The 22,751-nt window shown below is 45.1% G+C and overlaps 1 protein-coding gene across 3 annotated transcripts in view; it reads left to right on the forward strand.

Annotated features, from left to right (window-relative positions):
* CHD1L (chromodomain helicase DNA binding protein 1 like) overlaps nt 1-22,751 on the forward strand; it is a 65,579-nt gene extending 42,828 nt beyond the window's left edge. For all 3 annotated transcript variants that reach the window (XM_070741873.1, XM_070741872.1, XM_070741871.1), the window contains 6 exons: nt 146-348; nt 18,424-18,522; nt 18,854-18,924; nt 20,096-20,210; nt 21,410-21,518; nt 22,562-22,751. In XM_070741873.1, coding sequence (XP_070597974.1) covers nt 146-348; nt 18,424-18,522; nt 18,854-18,924; nt 20,096-20,210; nt 21,410-21,518; nt 22,562-22,604 — 640 coding nt within the window. In that variant the 3' untranslated portion in view covers nt 22,605-22,751. The remainder of the gene's footprint in view (nt 1-145; nt 349-18,423; nt 18,523-18,853; nt 18,925-20,095; nt 20,211-21,409; nt 21,519-22,561) is intronic.

Genomic DNA, 22,751 nt, shown 5'->3' on the forward strand with positions numbered 1-22,751 from the left:
TGCTATGCAGAATATGGGCTGCTTTCATGCTACTGTTTCAGTGGTGCTGAAGCAGGATTGAAACTCAGCTGATGTTTAAGCCTACAAAAAAATCAACTCTATATTATATATACAAAATAAAGGACTTTCCCCCCATTTAATTCAGGTTAGCCTTGTGGGAAGCCAATCGCTATCAGTCTTGCTGCCTTGAGTCAGAAGAAAGCAGTGAAGAAGAAGACAAAGAAGAGGAAACAAGTCTATTGGATTTAGAATATACAGACCCTGAGCAGACCTCTATAAAGTATATTATGGGTGATGTTACACATCCTATAGTAGGAGATGGGGATGCAATAATTGTTCACTGTGTAGGTAAGTTAAGTAAACTTTACGTTAAAAGCTTATATTATGTGCATTCTGTTAATTAATTAAATGAATTAATTGAATGTTTTTTAATGTTTTATTTTGGCTTTTATTACAATTAAAAATACATCTATTTACAAAACGTTACCTGTTTTTGGTATAGGTTGGGGACGACGGTTATGACAGTTGGAAACGACCGTTATGACAGTTGGAGACGACCGTTATGACAGTTGGGGATGACCGTTATGACAGTTGGGGATGACCGTTATGACAGTTGGAGACAACCGTTATGACAGTTGGGGGCGACCGTTATGACAGTTGGAGATGACCGTTATGACAGTGGAAGGCAAAGGTTATGACTGTTGGGGACGACCGTTATGACTGTTGGGGACAACGGTTATAACAGTTGGGGACGACCGTTATGACAGTTGGGGATGACCATTGTAACAGTTGGAGACAACCGTTATGACAGTTGGAAACGACCGTTATGACAGTTGGCGGCGACCATTATGACAGTTGCGGATGACCATTATGACAGTTGGGGGTGACCATTATGACAGTTGGAAGTGACCGTTATGACAGTTGGGGGCGACCGTTATGACAGTTGGGGACGACCATTATGACAGTTGGGGGCAACCGTTATGACAGTTGGGGACAACTGTTATGACAGTTGGCGATGACCGTTATGACAGTTGCGGACGACCGTTATGACAGTTGAGGGTGACCATTGTGGCAGTTGGAAGTGACCGTTATGACAGTTGGGGGTGACCGTTATGACAGTTGGAGACAACCGTTATGACAGTTGGGGAGGACCATTATGACAGTTGGGGGGGGACTGTTATGACAGTTGGGGGCAACCGTTATGACAGTTGGAAGTGACCGTTATGATAGTTGGGGGCGACCGATATGACAGTTGGAGACGACCGTTATGACAGTTGGGGGCAACCGTTATGACAGTTGGGGACAACCGTTATGACAGTTGGGGATGACCGTTATGACAGTTGGGGGTAACCGTTATGACAGTTCGGGGCAACCGTTATGATAGTTAGAGACGACGGTTATGACAGTTGGAGACAACCGTTATGACAGTTGGAAATGACCATTATGACAGTTGGAGACGACCGTTATGACAGTTGGGGATGACCGTTATGACAGTTGGGGATGACCGTCATGACAGTTGGAGACGACCGTTATGATAGTTGGAAATGACTGTTATGACAGTTGGGGACAACCGTTATGACAGTTGGCGATGACCGTTAGGACAGTTGGCGGCAACTGTTATGACAGTTGGGGCGACCGTTATGACAATTGGAAATGACTGTTATGACAGTTGGGGATGACTTTTGACAGTTGGCAATGACCGTTTTGACAGTTGGAAATGACCGTTATGACAGTTTGAGACTGTTCTGACAGTTGGGGGTGACTGTTATGACAGTTGGAGACAACAGTTATGACAGTTTGGAAATGATCATTATGACAGTTGGGGACAACCATTATGACAGTTGGCGATGACCGTTAGGACAGTTGGCGGCAACCGTTATGACAGTTGGGGCGACCGTTATGACAATTGGAAATGACTGTTATGACAGTTGGGGATGACTTTTGACAGTTGGCAATGACCATTTTGACAGTTGGGGGCAACCGTTATGTCAGTTGGGGATGACCGTTATGACAGTTGGAGACGATCATTATGAAAGTTGGGGCTGACCGTTATGACAGTTGGAAACGACCTTTATGATAGTTGGGCAGGACGGTTATGACAGTTGGGGAGGACGGTTATGACAGTTGGAGACGACCGTTGTGACAGTTGGGGACGACCGTTATGACAGTTGGAAATGACCATTATGACAGTTGCAAAGGACCGTTATGACAGTTGGGGACGACCGTTATGACAGTTGGAGACGACCGTTATGACAGTTGGGGGCGACCATTATGACAGTTGGGGACAACCGTTATGACAGTTGGGGATGACCGTTAGGACAGTTGGAAACGACCGTTATGACTGTTGGGGAGTACGGTTATGACAGTTGGGGAGAACGGTTATGACAGTTGGAAACGACCGTTGTGACAGTTGGGGACGACCGTTATGACAGTTGGGAGTGACTGTTATGACAGTTGGAAACGACCATTATGACAGTTGGGGGCGACCATTATGACAGTTGGGGGCTACCGTTATGACAGTTGGAGATGACCGTTATGACAGTTGGGGAAGACCATTATGACAGTTGGAAATGACCATTATGACAGTTGGGGGCGACCGTTATGACAGTTGGAGACGACCGTTAGGACAATTGGAAATGACCGTTATGACAGTTGGGGACGACCGTTATGACAGTTGGAAATGACCGTTATGACAGTTGGGGGCGACCGTTATGACAGTTGGAGATGACCGTTATGACAGTGGGAGGCAAAGGTTATGACTGTTGGGGATGACCATTATGACATTTGGGGGCAACCGTTATGACAGTTGGGGCTGACCGTTATGACAGTTGGAAACGACCTTTATGATAGTTGGGCAGGACGGTTATGACAGTTGGGGAGGACGGTTATGACAGTTGGAGACGACCGTTGTGACAGTTGGGGACGACCGTTATGACAGTTGGAAATGACCATTATGACAGTTGCAAAGGACCGTTATGACAGTTGGGGACGACCGTTATGACAGTTGGAGACGACCGTTATGACAGTTGGGGGCGACCATTATGACAGTTGGGGACAACCGTTATGACAGTTGGGGATGACCGTTAGGACAGTTGGAAACGACCGTTATGACTGTTGGGGAGTACGGTTATGACAGTTGGGGAGAACGGTTATGACAGTTGGAAACGACCGTTGTGACAGTTGGGGACGACCGTTATGACAGTTGGGAGTGACTGTTATGACAGTTGGAAACGACCATTATGACAGTTGGGGGCGACCATTATGACAGTTGGGGGCTACCGTTATGACAGTTGGAGATGACCGTTATGACAGTTGGGGAAGACCATTATGACAGTTGGAAATGACCATTATGACAGTTGGGGGCGACCGTTATGACAGTTGGAGACGACCGTTAGGACAATTGGAAATGACCGTTATGACAGTTGGGGACGACCGTTATGACAGTTGGAAATGACCGTTATGACAGTTGGGGGCGACCGTTATGACAGTTGGAGATGACCGTTATGACAGTGGGAGGCAAAGGTTATGACTGTTGGGGATGACCATTATGACATTTGGGGGCAACCGTTATGACAGTTGGGGGCGACCGTTATGACAGTTGGAAGTTACCGTTATGACAGTTGGGACGACCGTTATGACAGTTTGGGACGACCGTTATGACAGTTGGGGATGACCGTTATGACAGTTGGGGACGACCATTATGACAATTGGGGGCGACCGTTATGACAGTTGGAAATGACCATTATGACAGTTGGGGACGACCGTTATGACAGTTGGGGGCGACCGTTATGATAGTTGGGGATGACCGTTATGACAAGTGGAAATGACCATTATGACAGTTGCAAAGGACTGTTATGACAGTTGGGGGAGACCGTTATGACAGTTGGGGACGACCGTTATGACAGTTGGAGACGACCGTTATGACAGTTGGGGGCGACCATTATGACGGTTGGGGACGACCGTTATGACAGTTGGGGATGACCGTTAGGACAGTTGGAAACGACCGTTATGACAGTTGGGGAGGACGGTTATGACAGTTGGGGAGAACGGTTATGACAGTTGGAAACGACCGTTATGACATTTGGGGACGTCCGTTATGACAGTTGGGGACGATCGTTATGAAAATTGGGGGTGACCGTTATGACAGTTGGAAATGACCATTATGACAGTTGGGGGCGACCATTATGACAGTTGGGGACGACCGTTATGACAATTGGGGGCGACCGTTATGACAGTTGGAAATGACCATTATGACAGTTGGGGGCGACCATTATGACAGTTGGAAACGACCATTATGACAGTTGGGGGCTACCGTTATGACAGTTGGAGATGTCCGTTATGACAGTTGGGTGATGACCGTTATGACAGTTGGGCGATGACCATTATGACAGTTGGCAATGACCGTTATGACAGTTGTGGGCGACCATTACGACAGTTGGAGGCGACCATTATGACAATTGGAAATGACCGTTATGACAGTTGGGGGCGACCATTATGATAGTTGGAGACGATGGTTATGACAGTTGGGGATGACCATTATGACAGTTGGGGACGACCGTTATGACAGTTCTGGATGACCGTTATTTCAGTTGGAGACGACCATTATGACAGTTGGGGATGACCGTTATGACAGTTGGGGGTGACCGTTATGACAGTTGGAGATGACCGTTATGACAGTGGGAGGCAAAGGTTATGACTGTTGGGGATGACCGTTATGACATTTGGGGGCAACCGTTATGACAGTTGGAAGTTACCGTTATGACAGTTGGGACGACCGTTATGACAGCTGGAGACGACCGTTATGACAGTTGGAAATGACCATTATGACAGTTGCAAAGGACTGTTATGACAGTTGGGGACGACCGTTATGACAGTTTGGGATGACCGTTATGACAGTCGGGGATGACCGTTATGACAGTTGGGGACGACCGTTATGACAATTGGGGGTGACCGTTATGACAGTTGGAAACGACCATTATGACAGTTGGGGGCGACCATTATGACAGTTGGGGATGACCGTTATGACAGTTGGGGCTGACCGTTATGACAGTTGGAAACGACCGTTATGACAGTTGGGGGCGACCATTATGACAGTTGAGGACGACCGTTATGACAGTTGGGGACGACCGTTATGACAGTTGGAAACGGCCATTATGACAGTTGGCGACCATTATGACAGTTGGGGACAACCGTTATGACAGTTGGGGATGACCATTATGACATTTGGAAACGACCATTATGACAGTTGGAAATGACCATTATGACAGTTGGAGACGACCATTATGACAGTTGGGGATGACCGTTATGACAGTTGGGGATGAACGTTATGACAGTTGGAGACGACCGTTATGATAGTTGGAAATGACTGTTATGACAGTTGGGGACAACCATTATGACATTTGGCGATGACCGTTATGACAGTTGGGGGCAGCTTTTATGACAGTTGGGGCGACCGTTATGACAATTTGAAATGACTGTTATGACATTTGGGGATCAATTTTGACAGTTGGAAATGACCATTATGACAGTTGCAAAGGACTGTTATGACAGTTGGGGACGACCGTTATGACAGTTGAAAACGACCATTATGACAGTTGGGTGCGACCATTATGACAGTTGGGGACGACCATTATGACAGTTGGAAACGACCGTTATGATAGTTGGGGAGGACAGTTATGACAGTTGGGGAGGACGGTTATGACAGTTGGAGAGGACTGTTATGACAGTTGGAGACGACCGTTGTGACAGTTGGGGACGACCGTTATGACACTTGGAAATGACCATTATGACAGTTGCAACGGACTCTTATGACAGTTGGGGACGACCGTTATGACAGTTGGGGGCGACCGTTATGACAATTGGAAATGACCGTTATGACAGTTGGGAAGACTTATGACAGTTGGCGATGACCGTTATGACAGTTGGAAACGGCCATTATGACAGTTGGGGTCGACCATTATGACAGTTGGGGACGACCGTTATGACAGTTGGAGATGACCATTATGACAGTTGGAGACAACTGTTATGACAGTTGGGGCTGACCGTTATGACTGTTGGAAACGACCGTTATGGCAGTTGGGGGCGACCATTATGACAGTTGAGGATGACCGTTATGACAGTTGGGGTGACCGTTATGACAGTTGGAAATGACCATTATGACAGTTGCAAAGGACTGTTTATGACAGTTGGAGACGACCGTTATGACAGTTGGCGATGACCGTTATGACAGTTGGGGGCAACTTTTATGACAGTTGGGGCGACCGTTATGACAATTTGAAATGACTTATGACAGTTGGGATGACTTTTGACAGTTGGCAATGACCGTTTTGACAGTTGGGGGCAACCGTTATGACAGTTGGAAATGACCATTATGACAGTTGCAAAGGACTGTTATGACAGTTGGGGACGACCGTTATGACAGTTGGGGACGACCGTTATGACAGTTGAAAACGACCATTATGACAGTTGGGGCGACCATTATGACAGTCGGGGACGACCATTATGACAGTTGGGGACGACCGTTATGACAGTTGGAAACGACCGTTATGATAGTTGGGGAGGACAGTTATGACAGTTAGGGAGGACGGTTATGACAGTTGGAGAGGACTGTTATGACAGTTGGAGACGACCGTTGTGACAGTTGGCGACGACCGTTATGACAGTTGGAAATGACCATTATGACAGTTGCAGCGGACTCTTATGACAGTTGGGGACGACCATTATGACAGTTGGAAACGACCGTTATGACAGTTGGAAATGACCATTATGACAGTTGTGGACGACCGTTATGACAGTTGGAAACGACCGTTATGATAGTTGGGGAGGACAGTTATGACAGTTGGGGAGGACGGTTATGACAGTTGGAGAGGACTGTTATGACAGTTGGAGACGACCGTTGTGACAGTTGGGGACGACCGTTATGACACTTGGAAATGACCATTATGACAGTTGCAACGGACTCTTATGACAGTTGGGGACGACCGTTATGACAGTTGGGGGCGACCGTTATGACAATTGGAAATGACCGTTATGACAGTTGGGAAGACTTATGACAGTTGGCGATGACCGTTATGACAGTTGGAAACGGCCATTATGACAGTTGGGGTCGACCATTATGACAGTTGGGGACGACCGTTATGACAGTTGGAGATGACCATTATGACAGTTGGAGACAACTGTTATGACAGTTGGGGCTGACCGTTATGACTGTTGGAAACGACCGTTATGGCAGTTGGGGGCGACCATTATGACAGTTGAGGATGACCGTTATGACAGTTGGGGTGACCGTTATGACAGTTGGAAATGACCATTATGACAGTTGCAAAGGACTGTTTATGACAGTTGGAGACGACCGTTATGACAGTTGGCGATGACCGTTATGACAGTTGGGGGCAACTTTTATGACAGTTGGGGCGACCGTTATGACAATTTGAAATGACTTATGACAGTTGGGATGACTTTTGACAGTTGGCAATGACCGTTTTGACAGTTGGGGGCAACCGTTATGACAGTTGGAAATGACCATTATGACAGTTGCAAAGGACTGTTATGACAGTTGGGGACGACCGTTATGACAGTTGGGGACGACCGTTATGACAGTTGAAAACGACCATTATGACAGTTGGGGCGACCATTATGACAGTCGGGGACGACCATTATGACAGTTGGGGACGACCGTTATGACAGTTGGAAACGACCGTTATGATAGTTGGGGAGGACAGTTATGACAGTTAGGGAGGACGGTTATGACAGTTGGAGAGGACTGTTATGACAGTTGGAGACGACCGTTGTGACAGTTGGCGACGACCGTTATGACAGTTGGAAATGACCATTATGACAGTTGCAGCGGACTCTTATGACAGTTGGGGACGACCATTATGACAGTTGGAAACGACCGTTATGACAGTTGGAAATGACCATTATGACAGTTGTGGACGACCGTTATGACAGTTGGGGATGACCGTTATGACAGTTGGGGATGACCGTTATGACAGTTGGGGATGAACGTTATGACAGTTGGAGACGACCGTTATGATAGTTGGAAATGACCGTTATGACAGTTGGGGACAACCGTTATGACAGTTGGCGATGACCGTTATGACAGTTGGGGGCAACTTTTATGACAGTTGGGGCGACCGTTATGACAATTTGAAATGACTGTTATGACAGTTGGGGATGACTTTTGACAGTTGGCAATGACCGTTTTGACAGTTGGGGGCAACCGTTATGACAGTTGGAAATGACCATTATGACAGTTGGGGGCAACCATTATGACAGTTGGGGACGACCGTTATGACAGTTGGGGGCGACTGTTATGACATTTGGGGCGACCGTTATGACAATTTGAAATGACTGTTATGACATTTGGGGATGACTTTTGACAGTTGTCAATGACCGTTTTGACAGTTGCAAAGGACTGTTATGACAGTTGGGGACGACCGTTATGACAGTTGGGGACGACCGTTATGACAGTTGAAAACGACCATTATGACAGTTGGGTGCGACCATTATGACAGTTGGGGACGACCATTATGACAGTTGGGGACGACCGTTATGACAATTTGGAAACGACCGTTATGATAGTTGGGGAGGACAGTTATGACAGTTGGGGAGGACGGTTATGACAGTTGGAGAGGACTGTTATGACAGTTGGAGACGATCGTTGTGACAGTTGGGGACGACCGTTATGACACTTGGAAATGACCATTATGACAGTTGCAACGGACTCTTATGACAGTTGGGGACGACCGTTATGACAGTTGGGGACGACCGTTATGACAGTTGGAGACGACCGTTATGACAGTTGAAAACGACCATTATGACAGTTGGGGGCGACCATTATGACAGTTGGGGATGACCGTTATGACAGTTGGGGATGACCGTTATGACAGTTGGCAATGACCGTTATGACAGTTGGGGGCGACCATTACGACAGTTGGCGGCGACCATTATGACAGTTGGCGGCAAGTGTTATGACAGTTGGGGGCAACCATTATGACAGTTTGTAATGACCGTTATGACAGTTGGGGTCAATCATTATGACAGTTGGAAACGGCCATTATGACAGTTGGGGTCGACCATTACGACAGTTGGGGACAACCGTTATGACAGTTGGAGATGACCATTATGACAGTTGGAGACAACTGTTATGACAGTTGGGGCTGACCGTTATGACTGCTGGAAACGACCGTTATGGCAGTTGGGGGCGACCATTATGACAGTTGAGGATGACCGTTATAACAGTTGGGGTGACCGTTATGACAGTTGGAAATGACCATTATGACAGTTGCAAAGGACTGTTTATGACAGTTGGAGACGACCGTTATGACAGTTGGCGATGACCGTTATGACAGTTGGGGGCAACTTTTATGACAGTTGGGGCGACCGTTATGACAATTTGAAATGACTGTTATGACAGTTGGGATGACTTTTGACAGTTGGCAATGACCGTTTTGACAGTTGGGGGCAACCGTTATGACAGTTGGAAATGACCATTATGACAGTTGCAAAGGACTGTTATGACAGTTGGGGACGACCGTTATGACAGTTGGGGACGACCGTTATGACAGTTGAAAACGACCATTATGACAGTTGGGGGCGACCATTATGACAGTTGGGGATGACCATTATGACAGTTGGGGACGACCGTTATGACAGTTGGAAACGACTGTTATGATAGTTGGGGAGGACAGTTATGACAGTTGGGGAGGACGGTTATGACAGTTGGAGAGGACTGTTATGACAGTTGGAGACGACCGTTGTGACAGTTGGGGACGACCGTTATGACAGTTGGAAATGACCATTATGACAGTTGCAGCGGACTCTTATGACAGTTGGGGACGACCATTATGACAGTTGGAAATGACCGTTATGACAGTTGGAAATGACCATTATGACAGTTGGAGACGACCGTTATGACAGTTGGGGATGACCGTTATGACAGTTGGGGATGAACGTTATGACAGTTGGAGATGACCGTTATGATAGTTGGAAATGACTGTTATGACAGTTGGGGACAACCATTATGACAGTTGGCGATGACCGTTATGAAAGTTGGGGGCAACTTTTATGACAGTTGGGGCGACCGTTATGACAATTTGAAATGACTGTTATGACAGTTGGGGATGACTTTTGACAGTTGGCAATGACCGTTTTGACAGTTGGGGGCAACCGTTATGACAGTTGGAAATGACCATTATGACAGTTGCAAAGGACTGTTATGACAGTTGGGGACGACCGTTATGACAGTTGGGGACGACCGTTATGACAGTTGGGGACGACCGTTATGACAGTTGAAAACGACCATTATGACAGTTGGGGGCGACCATTATGACAGTTGAGGACGACCGTTATGACAGTTGGGGACGACCGTTATGACAGTTGGAAACGACCATTATGACAGTTGGCGACCATTATGACAGTTGGGGACAACCGTTATGACAGTTGGGGATGACCATTATGACAGTTGGAAACGACCGTTATGACAGTTGGAAATGACCATTATGACAGTTGGAGACGACCGTTATGACAGTTGGGGATGACCGTTATGACAGTTGGGGATGAACGTTATGACAGTTGGAGACGACCGTTATGATAGTTGGAAATGACTGTTATGACATTTGGGGACAACCGTTATGACAGTTGGCGATGACCGTTATGACAGTTGGGGGCAACTTTTATGACAGTTGGGGCGACCGTTATGACAATTTGAAATGACTGTTATGACAGTTGGGGATGACTTTTGACAGTTGGCAATGACCGTTTTGACAGTTGGGGGCGACCATTACGACAGTTGGCGGCGACCATTATGACAGTTGGCGGCAAGTGTTATGACAGTTGGGGGCAACCATTATGACAGTTTGTAATGACCGTTATGACAGTTGGGGCAATCGTTATGACAGTTGGGGGCAATCGTTATGACAGTTGGGGGCGACCGTTATGACAATTGGAAATGACCGTTATGACAGTTGGGAAGACTTATGACAGTTGGGGCGACCGTTATGACAATTTGAAATGACTGTTATGACAGTTGGCAATGACCGTTTTGACAGTTGGGGGCAACCGTTATGACAGTTGGAAATGACCATTATGACAGTTGCAAAGGACTGTTATGACAGTTGGGGACGACCGTTATGACAGTTGGGGACGACCGTTATGACAGTTTGGGATGACCGTTATGACAGTTGGGGATGACCGTTATGACAGTTGGGGACGACCGTTATGACAATTGGGGGTGACCGTTATGACAGTTGGAAATGACCATTATGACAGTTGGGGGCAACCATTATGACAGTTGGGGACGACCGTTATGACAGTTGGGGGCGACTGTTATGACATTTGGGGCGACCGTTATGACAATTTGAAATGACTGTTATGACATTTGGGGATGACTTTTGACAGTTGGCAATGACCGTTTTGACAGTTGCAAAGGACTGTTATGACAGTTGGGGACGACCGTTATGACAGTTGGGGACGACCGTTATGACAGTTGAAAACGACCATTATGACAGTTGGGTGCGACCATTATGACAGTTGGTGACGACCATTATGACAGTTGGGGACGACCGTTATGACATTTGGAAACGACCGTTATGACAGTTGGGAAGACTTATGACAGTTGGCGATGACCGTTATGACAGTTGGAAACGGCCATTATGACAGTTGGGGTCGACCATTATGACAGTTGGGGACGACCGTTATGACAGTTGGAGATGACCATTATGACAGTTGGAGACAACTGTTATGACAGTTGGGGCTGACCGTTATGACTGCTGGAAACGACCGTTATGGCAGTTGGGGGCGACCATTATGACAGTTGAGGATGACCGTTATAACAGTTGGGGTGACCGTTATGACAGTTGGAAATGACCATTATGACAGTTGCAAAGGACTGTTTATGACAGTTGGAGACGACCGTTATGACAGTTGGCGATGACCGTTATGACAGTTGGGGGCAACTTTTATGACAGTTGGGGCGACCGTTATGACAATTTGAAATGACTGTTATGACAGTTGGGATGACTTTTGACAGTTGGCAATGACCGTTTTGACAGTTGGGGGCAACCGTTATGACAGTTGGAAATGACCATTATGACAGTTGCAAAGGACTGTTATGACAGTTGGGGACGACCGTTATGACAGTTGGGGACGACCGTTATGACAGTTGAAAACGACCATTATGACAGTTGGGGGCGACCATTATGACAGTTGGGGATGACCATTATGACAGTTGGGGACGACCGTTATGACAGTTGGAAACGACTGTTATGATAGTTGGGGAGGACAGTTATGACAGTTGGGGAGGACGGTTATGACAGTTGGAGAGGACTGTTATGACAGTTGGAGACGACCGTTGTGACAGTTGGGGACGACCGTTATGACAGTTGGAAATGACCATTATGACAGTTGCAGCGGACTCTTATGACAGTTGGGGACGACCATTATGACAGTTGGAAATGACCGTTATGACAGTTGGAAATGACCATTATGACAGTTGGAGACGACCGTTATGACAGTTGGGGATGACCGTTATGACAGTTGGGGATGAACGTTATGACAGTTGGAGATGACCGTTATGATAGTTGGAAATGACTGTTATGACAGTTGGGGACAACCATTATGACAGTTGGCGATGACCGTTATGAAAGTTGGGGGCAACTTTTATGACAGTTGGGGCGACCGTTATGACAATTTGAAATGACTGTTATGACAGTTGGGGATGACTTTTGACAGTTGGCAATGACCGTTTTGACAGTTGGGGGCAACCGTTATGACAGTTGGAAATGACCATTATGACAGTTGCAAAGGACTGTTATGACAGTTGGGGACGACCGTTATGACAGTTGGGGACGACCGTTATGACAGTTGGGGACGACCGTTATGACAGTTGAAAACGACCATTATGACAGTTGGGGGCGACCATTATGACAGTTGAGGATGACCGTTATGACAGTTGGGGACGACCGTTATGACAGTTGGAAACGACCATTATGACAGTTGGCGACCATTATGACAGTTGGGGACAACCGTTATGACAGTTGGGGATGACCATTATGACAGTTGGAAACGACCGTTATGACAGTTGGAAATGACCATTATGACAGTTGGAGACGACCGTTATGACAGTTGGGGATGACCGTTATGACAGTTGGGGATGAACGTTATGACAGTTGGAGACGACCGTTATGATAGTTGGAAATGACTGTTATGACATTTGGGGACAACCGTTATGACAGTTGGCGATGACCGTTATGACAGTTGGGGGCAACTTTTATGACAGTTGGGGCGACCGTTATGACAATTTGAAATGACTGTTATGACAGTTGGGGATGACTTTTGACAGTTGGCAATGACCGTTTTGACAGTTGGGGGCGACCATTACGACAGTTGGCGGCGACCATTATGACAGTTGGCGGCAAGTGTTATGACAGTTGGGGGCAACCATTATGACAGTTTGTAATGACCGTTATGACAGTTGGGGCAATCGTTATGACAGTTGGAGATGACCATTATGACAGTTGGAGACAACTGTTATGACAGTTGGGGCTGACCGTTATGACTGTTGGAAACGACCGTTATGGCAGTTGGGGGCGACCATTATGACAGTTGAGGATGACCGTTATGACAGTTGGGGTGACCCTTATGACAGTTGGAAATGACCATTATGACAGTTGCAAAGGACTGTTTATTACAGTTGGAGACGACCGTTATGACAGTTGGCGATGACCGTTATGACAGTTGGGGGCAACTTTTATGACAGTTGGGTTGACCGTTATGACAATTTGAAATGACTGTTATGACATTTGTGATGACTTTTGACAGTTGGCAATGACCGTTTTGACAGTTGGGGGCAACCGTTATGACAGTTGGAAATGACCATTATGACAGTTGCAAAGGACTGTTATGACAGTTGGGGACGACCGTTATGACAGTTGGGGACGACCGTTATGACATTTGAAAACGACCATTATGACAGTTGGGTGCGACCATTATGACAGTTGGGGACGACCATTATGACAGTTGGGGACGACCGTTATGACAGTTGGAAACGACCGTTATGATAGTTTGGGAGGACAGTTATGTCAGTTGGGGAGGACGGTTATGACAGTTGGAGAGGACTGTTATGACAGTTGGAGACGACCGTTGTGACAGTTGGGGACGACCGTTATAACACTTGGAAATGACCATTATGACAGTTGCAACGGACTCTTATGACAGTTGGGGACGACCGTTATGACAGTTGCGGACGACCGTTATGACAGTTGGAGACGACCGTTATGACAGTTGAAAACGACCATTATGACAGTTGGGGGCGACCATTATGACAGTTGGGGATGACCGTTATGACAGTTGGGGATGACCGTTATGACAGTTGGCAATGACCGTTATGACAGTTGGGGGCGACCATTACGACAGTTGGCGGCGACCATTATGACAGTTGGCGGCAAGTGTTATGACAGTTGGGGGCAACCATTATGACAGTTTGTAATGACCGTTATGACAGTTGGGTGCAATCGTTATGACAGTTGGGTGCAATCGTTATGACAGTTGGGGGCGACCGTTATGACAATTGGAAATGACCGTTATGACAGTTGGGAAGACTTATGACAGTTGGCGATGACCGTTATGACAGTTGGAAACGGCCATTATGACAGTTGGGGCCGACCATTATGACAGTTGGGGATGACCGTTATGACAGTTGGAGATGACCATTATGACAGTTGGAGACAACTGTTATGGCAGTTGGGGGCGACCATTATGACAGTTGGAAATGACCGTTATGACAGTTGGGGAGGACTGTTATGACAGTTGGGGAGAACGATTATGACAGTTGGAAATTACCGTTATGAGAGTTGGGGGCGACCATTACGACAGTTGGCGGCAACTGTTATGACAGTTTAGGGCAACCATTATGACAGTTTGTAATGACAGTTATGACAGTTGGGGGAAACCGTTATGACAGTTGGGGACGACCGTTATGACATTTGGGGATGACCGTTAGGATAGTTGGAGATGACCTTTATGACAGTTGGGGACGACTGTTATGACAGTTGGGGACGACCGTGACAGTGGTCGACGACCGTTATGACAGTTGGAAACAACTTTTATGACAGTTGGGTGCAAGCGTTATGACAGTTGGGGACGACCGTTATGACAGTTGGGGTCGACCGTTATGACAGTTTGGAAATGACCGTTATGACAGTTGGGGACGACTTATGACAGTTGGCGATGACCGTTATGAAAGTTGGGGATGACCGTTATGACAGTTGGGGGTGACCGTTATGACAGTTTGGAAATGACCGTTATGACAGTTGGGGACGACTTATGACACTTGGCGATGACCGTTATGACAGTTGGAAACGACCATTATGACAGTTGGGGCGACTGTTATGACAGTTGGGGATGACCGTTATGACATTTGGGGATGACCGTTGTGACAGTTGGAGACGACCTTTATGAAAGTTGGGGATGACCGTTATGACAGTTGGGGGTGACCGTTATGACAGTTTGGAAATGACCGTTATGACAGTTGGGGACGACTTATGACACTTGGCGATGACCGTTATGACAGTTGGAAACGACCATTATGACAGTTGGGGGCGACTGTTATGACAGTTGGGGACGACCGTTATGACATTTGGGGATGACCGTTATGACAGGTGGAGACGACCTTTATGGCAGTTGGGGACGACTGTTATGACAGTTGGGGTGACCATTATGACAGTTGGGGAGGACTGTTATGACAGTTGGAGACGACCGTTGTGACATTTGGGGACAACCATTATGACAGTTGGAAATGACCATTATGACAGTTGTAGTCGACCGTTATGACAGTTGGGGGCTACCATTATGACAGTTGGAAATGACCATTATGACAGTTGGGCAATGACCGTTATGACAGTTGGCAATGACCGTTATGACAGTTGGGGGCGTCCAATCCGACAGTTGGGGGTGACCATTATGACAGTTGGCGGCAATTGTTATGACAGTTGGGGGCAACCATTATGACAGTTGGCAATGACCGTTATGACAGTTGGGGGTGACCGTTATGACAGTTGGGGGCGACCTTTATGTCAATTGGAAATGACCGTTATGACTATTGGGGATGACTTATCACAGTTGGCGATGACCGTTATGACAGTTGGAAACGACCATTATGACAGTTGGGGACGACCATTATGACAGTTGGGGATGACCGTTATGACAGTTGGGGATGACCGTTATGACAGTTGGAAATTACCATTATGACAGTTGGAGGCGACCATTATGACAGTTGGAGGCGACCGTTATGACAGTTGCAAAGGTCTGTTATGACAGTTGGGGACGACCGTTATGACAGTTGGGGACGACCGTGACAGTGGTCGACGACCGTTATGACAGTTGGAAACAACCTTTATGACAGTTGGAGGCAACCGTTATGATAGTTGGGGATGACCGTTATGACAGTTTGGAAATGACCATTATGACAGTTGCAGACGACTTATGACAGTTGGCGATGACCGTTATGACAGTTGGAAACGACCATTATGACAGTTGGGGGCGACCATTATGACAGTTGGGGGCAACCATTATGACAGTTGTCAATGACCGTTATGACAGTTGGGGGCAACCGTTTTGACAGTTGGGGGCGACCATTATGACAGTTGGGGACGACCGTTATGACAGTTGGGGCTGACCGTTATGACAGTTGGGGCTGACCGTTATGACAGTTGGAAATGACCGTTATGACAGTTGGGGGCGACCATTATGACAGTTGGAGGCAACCCTTATGACAGTTGCAAAGGTCTGTTATGACAGTTGGGGACGACTGTTATGACAGTTGGGGACGACCGTGACAGTGGTCGACGACCGTTATGACAGTTGGAAACAACTTTTATGACAGTTTGGTGCAAGCGTTATGACAGTTGGGGACGACCGTTATGACAGTTGGGGTCGACCGTTATGACAGTTTGGAAATGACCGTTATGACAGTTGGGGACGACTTATGACAGTTGGCGATGACCGTTATGGCAGTTGGAAATGACCATTATGACAGTTGGGGGCGACTGTTATTACAGTTGGGGGCGACTGTTATGACAGTTGGGGACGACCGTTATGACATTTGGGGATGACCGTTATGACAGTTGGAGACGACCGTTATGACAGTTGGAGACGACCTTTATGAAAGTTGGAGACGACCGTTATGACAGTTGGAGTCGACCATTATGACAGTTGAAAAGAGACAGAAGAGGCTGACAAGGAAAAAGATAGAAGAGTAAAAGGACCCCGATTTCACGATCCAGCTTTTATTCACCAAAGGACCGGCACCACGCACCTTTTTTGGGGAGGAGTGTGTTTTATGGAGCAAAAACGATGGTATATTTAATTGTTTTAATTCACTAAGACAGATATTTCCTCCCACCCCCTTGACATATAGCATAATTAAAGTGGTCTTATTTTTTTCACCCTGATGCTGGATGGAATTTTCACGTCAGAAGAATATATCACATGAGTGCAGAAATGTTGCAACAGCTAGAACTTTACTGGTCTGAATATTGTTGACATTTCAGCTTCAATCATCACTTCAACAGTTAAGTTAACGGATTTGAGGTGACTTGATTGAAAAATTGTTGCACTATAATACACCAGGAGTAGGAGCAACTTCTGATTTCCTACCAGCTTCCCCATTGATTTTACTTGTGGGAAGCTGGCAAGGAGCATTGGAAATCATAATTCATGATTACGGGAATACAGTATTGCAACAGTCTGAATTTTGTGAATAAAAGTGTGGTCTGACCATTTTCAATTCCCGAGGAGTAATGGATCCCATATATTTTTATGCATTCTTAAAGTTCAAAAATTGTTGTGGCATAATACATTATTTGGATTAACTGGAGGGCCCAGATAGAATTTTAGTTTTATTCATATGGACACATACACATGCACACATACAATGTACCAGTATATACATATATATACCCAAACTAGAATAATTTATACAAAAAAAGATAATCACTATTCTCATAGCCTAGAAAAAAAATATACGGAAGGAAAAAATGGGAGAGAAAACGCACACAAATAGTCAAAAATTATATCTTTATATGGAGCATAAATTCAATCAGCTAGTGCAGACAACAGCTAGTGCAGACAAACTATTGTGCAATAAGGAGGTTAGAATTAAGGATTTACTTATCAAAACTAATTTAAATTAAGACAACTCAAAAATCTAAATTACTATGCTGTCAGTTTACCAGTATAATGGTTCTTTTTGAATTCTGAATGGAGTGAGAATTGCAACTATTAACTTGTCTGCATTTGTTGTTGCAATCTACATGAAGAATAAAAAGACACCATTCTGAAAATAACACTCTATTTCAAATAAGTAATGAATAGTTTTCCTGATCTTTTAAGTGAAACTTCTTAACATACAATTATTTGTTTCAGATGATTCCGGACACTGGGGAAAAGGTGGTTTATTCACAGCTCTCGCAAATCGTTCTGACCAACCAAAGAAAATATATGAACTAGCAGGAAAAATGAAAGGTAAGTCACTTTTCCATTGTTTTAGTAGAAGACACCCAGCTTTGCAAATCCAAAATATCCAAAGGCTGAGTTATCACCACTCATTCAACTATTAATTCTATAAATGAGTTTAAAAGAAGCACACAATCCCTTCCCATATATAATGTTGCAGGGAGCTCTTTTTCTTTGTCTGCTATTGCCTTATCTAAGTTAAGCCATAATAATGCCAAATGAAAAAGAATGTGACAATTTATTCTTCATTAGAGTTATTCAGCTCTTCAGAAAAAAATTATCTCAATTTAAACCTACCAGTAAATAGGACTAAACATTTCCACTCGTTAATTTTTTGTAGACCTGACCTTAGGAGGAACTCTTTTATTCTGCATTGATGATAAGGAATCCAGAAATAAAGGAACGGATTTGGTAACTATTTAACAATGTTTTAAAATTCTTTTAAAATTCTTAATTGCATTCTACCCAATAAAATGCATAGTTGATATTCTGCATTGATAATAAGAAATCTAGAAGGAAAGGGACAGATTTGGTAGCTGCACAAACATATTTTTTAAGTAGTTCTAAATTATATTCTATGCAGATAGGAACTCTATAAAATGCATAGCTGAATATCAGTAAAAGGGGCAGAATAAGTATAAAACAGTTTACATCTTACTGAGCAAAATACATGGAAGCTACTCCGTTTTTGATTTATAATAATCTTGGCTAGGCTGTCTCTGAATTCCTTCCTCCCTTCCCATTTTTAAATAATCACACACTAAAGGAAAATGCGGCCGCGAGAGCTATCGTGGAGCTTCCAAGATCTGCCCACGTTTTGCCAACACTCCGCGGTCTGCACTGGTTGCCGATCAGTTTCCGGTCACAAATTGTGCAAAATGCAGCTGCGCGAGCAGTTACAGGCTTGCCCAGACACTCACATATTTCTCCAATACTCCGTGGTCTGCATTGGTTGCCAATTGGTTTCTGGACCCAATTCAAAGTGTTGGTAATGACCTATAAAGCCCTACATGGCATCGGACCAGAATACCTCCAGGACCGCCTTCTGCCGCACGAATCCCAGCGGCCTATCAGGTCCCACAGAGTTGGCCTACTCCAGGTCCTGTCGACTAAACAATGCCATTTGGCGGGTGCCAGGGGAAGAGCCTTCTCTATGGCCTCTCTGGCCCTCTTGAATCAACTCCTCCCGGAGATTTGAATTGCCCCTACCCTTCCGGCCTTCCGCAAGATGTTCAAGACCTATCTATGTCACTAGGCATGGGGGGAATAACTATCTCTTCACCCACCACCACCTTTTTTCCTGACTCTAATATATGAGAATGGTGTGATTGTGCAGTATGATTGCTTTTAATATCTATGGGTTTTAAATCTCATTTTTTAACTTTATTGGATTTGTATTTTATGTATTGTATTGTTGTTGTTGTGAGCTGTCCTGAGTCTTCGGAGAGGGGCGGCATACAAATCTAATAAATCTTAAATCTTAAATAATCAGGATCAGTTCAAAATCAAAAGAATTTTTTTTTTTGACAATCCGTTTTGTGTACCCAATTTACTTACAAGTCAAAATGTAATATCTTTCTAGCTGGCTCTTATTGTAGCACAGCACCGGGACAATTCAAACAACTTGTCTGGAATTAAGCTTCCTGCTTTAGAAAAAGGATTAAAGAAAATTTATCAAGAAGCCAAGAAAAGAAACGGTAAGCATGCCTGTCTCAGAGTTTTTGACAGGGATGATAGATGTTGCAAATGTACAGGTTGGGTAAGATTGCTTTATAGCATAAAAGCAAAATCACTCTCTGTGACCAGCGAGGTATCCCGCCTTTCTTCATCACCCCTCCAAGACGACTTTAGTCCTTTACGTTCCCTCCAACGAAGAGAATTCAGCCTAAGTTTGCAGAACTCCGCTCCCCATGACTGTCTCACAGCAATGCCAAACCAGAAGTCCCTCTCCTGGCCTATCAAATGTCCTCATAATAAGAGCAGTTAATCAATGGAACAGCTTACCTCCTAGAGATGTGGATGCTTCATTGCTGATGGCTTTCAAGAAAAGATTGGTCAGTCACTTGTCTGGGATGGTCTAAGGTCTCCTGCCTTGGGCAGGGGATTGGACTAGAAAACCTCAGAGGTCCTTTTGAAACCTAACACTCTATCATTCTAAGCTGGAGTTGGACTAGATGATATTACAAGGACTAGATTATATTATTGTTTGATTGATTCAGAATTGACACCTAAAGAGTATTTATTAGGCAAGAATTGTGTAGAATGCCATAGAGTTTGCCTTGAACCTCATGCTAACAGTGATCTTGATGGGGCAGTTAATGGGATACTTCAGCCTGTAGATGGCACAAAACTGGGAATGGTGGCTAACGTTTTAAATGAAAGAAGATCCAAGAAGATCTGGGAAGATTTCAGAAGAAGAGAACATTTTGCCCAATGCTGGAACAGCCCATTTACTGTAGTTTTTAAGGTTAGGTGAGACTGGGTAGTTTGACAATTTCAAACTGTTCCCATTTCCATTCTTAAGAGCACAAGCACCACTGAAGAACAGGCCATAATTATTCTGCTGAAACTTAATCATTTTGGTGTTAAATTTCACCAGGGAAATCTGAAGGTGTCACTTACATGTTACCACAACTTGGTTTTTATTGACTATTCAGTTGGAATAGATAGCAGGGAGGAAATGTCAAAAGTTCTGCTAATACTCATATTGGAATAGATTTAAAATAAACATTAGTCCTTGTTATAGTTTACATTGCAACAAAATGAGCTTTTAAGTGATGTCTTTGAATGAAAATAATGTAAGATGTCATTTTGTTTATAACTTCCTAGTTAGTTCTTTCTACATTGTTATTGGTGCTGTGTATCAGATATTTTCTTTCTTTATTCTTTATCTCAGCAAGCATTCATCTACCTCGCATTGGATATTCGACCAAAGGCTTTAATTGGTATGGAACAGAACGCCTCATTCGCAAATATTTGGGATCCAGAGGAATTCCCACATTTGTGTATCCTTACACGTCTTTTACTGCTCAAAATAACTATTGTTATCTGTATTTCATAGTGAATTAAGGCTTTCCAAGAACCACACTACAATGAATTGCTTTTATTTATTCAACAAGCTAAAGGAACTAGACAAAAACATTTATTGAAATAAGAGAACTGATGAGTGAAGACCTGGGACACTTGTTGAGACATGAACAACTGGGTATTTTGATGATGTAGACCGGGTGTCAGCAACCCATGGCTCCAGAGCCGCATGTGGTTCTTTGATCCCTCTCCTGCAGCTCCCTGCTGACCAGGTCGCATGATCTGCTCTCCTCCCTGAGACACTGGACTAACCTGGCTGTGGCCCACGCCAACCTCAGTAAAACGAGTGCTGGTGGGTGGGAATGGGATCCAGGAGGAGAGAACGACAGAAAAGGGACAGGCCTGCAGCTGAGGAGTGAGCACGAGCCGCGAGGGCAGCTTCCCCAAATACCACCCTCCTCCTCCTCATGCAACCTCCTGGCCAGCTGTTGTGGGGCCAGGAGTGTGTGCGCACGTGCGGGGATGCCCTCAAGAGAGCAGCCCTGTTGCCAAAGAGCCACAGAGCGGGTGGGTTGACCAGCTGACGGGCAAGCAGGGGGGGGGATGTGAGATTCATTGGGGCCAGCCCCCTTTTCCTGCTGCCCTGAGCTTCTTTACTTCTCTAGCTGAGCGGTGCCACCGGTGGCGATGATTGAAAAGTTTCCTCTGGGCAGCCACGGAAGAGAAATGAGAGACAGAGAGAAATGAGAAAATTCTGCCTTTCAAAATCACTTGATTCTTTATTTTTTTATTTAACTTGGGAATTATCAAAGGCCTTTCCACAACCTTTGCTAAGAACAAACTCTAGCGAAGATTTTGGGATCCTTCTCTGTTTTAATAGTTGCAGCGGTAACAAAAATATCAACATTAAGTGAAGCTTATTTTCAAATTAGCTCTATGACAGGCATTGGATATAAGAGAGCAATTTACTGATTGAGTTAAGTGATGATAAGTGTGGCAATTCCTTAACTATGTTCTTCAGATACTACTTTCCAAGAAGCAAAGCATCATCTTCTTCAAAATAATCTACAATAGCAATAAATCTTAAAGTTTTTCAGTTATTAAGCAGAAATTAACATTTTCAATGAAATAAACTGAATTAAATATTCACTTTTATATAGTTTCTTAATTTTTGTTTGTGATTGCACAATAAAAGAATTAACTGAAACCAA

The sequence above is a fragment of the Erythrolamprus reginae genome, chromosome 2 (genome assembly GCF_031021105.1).
Source record: "Erythrolamprus reginae isolate rEryReg1 chromosome 2, rEryReg1.hap1, whole genome shotgun sequence".
Taxonomy (NCBI): Eukaryota; Metazoa; Chordata; class Lepidosauria; order Squamata; family Dipsadidae; genus Erythrolamprus; species Erythrolamprus reginae.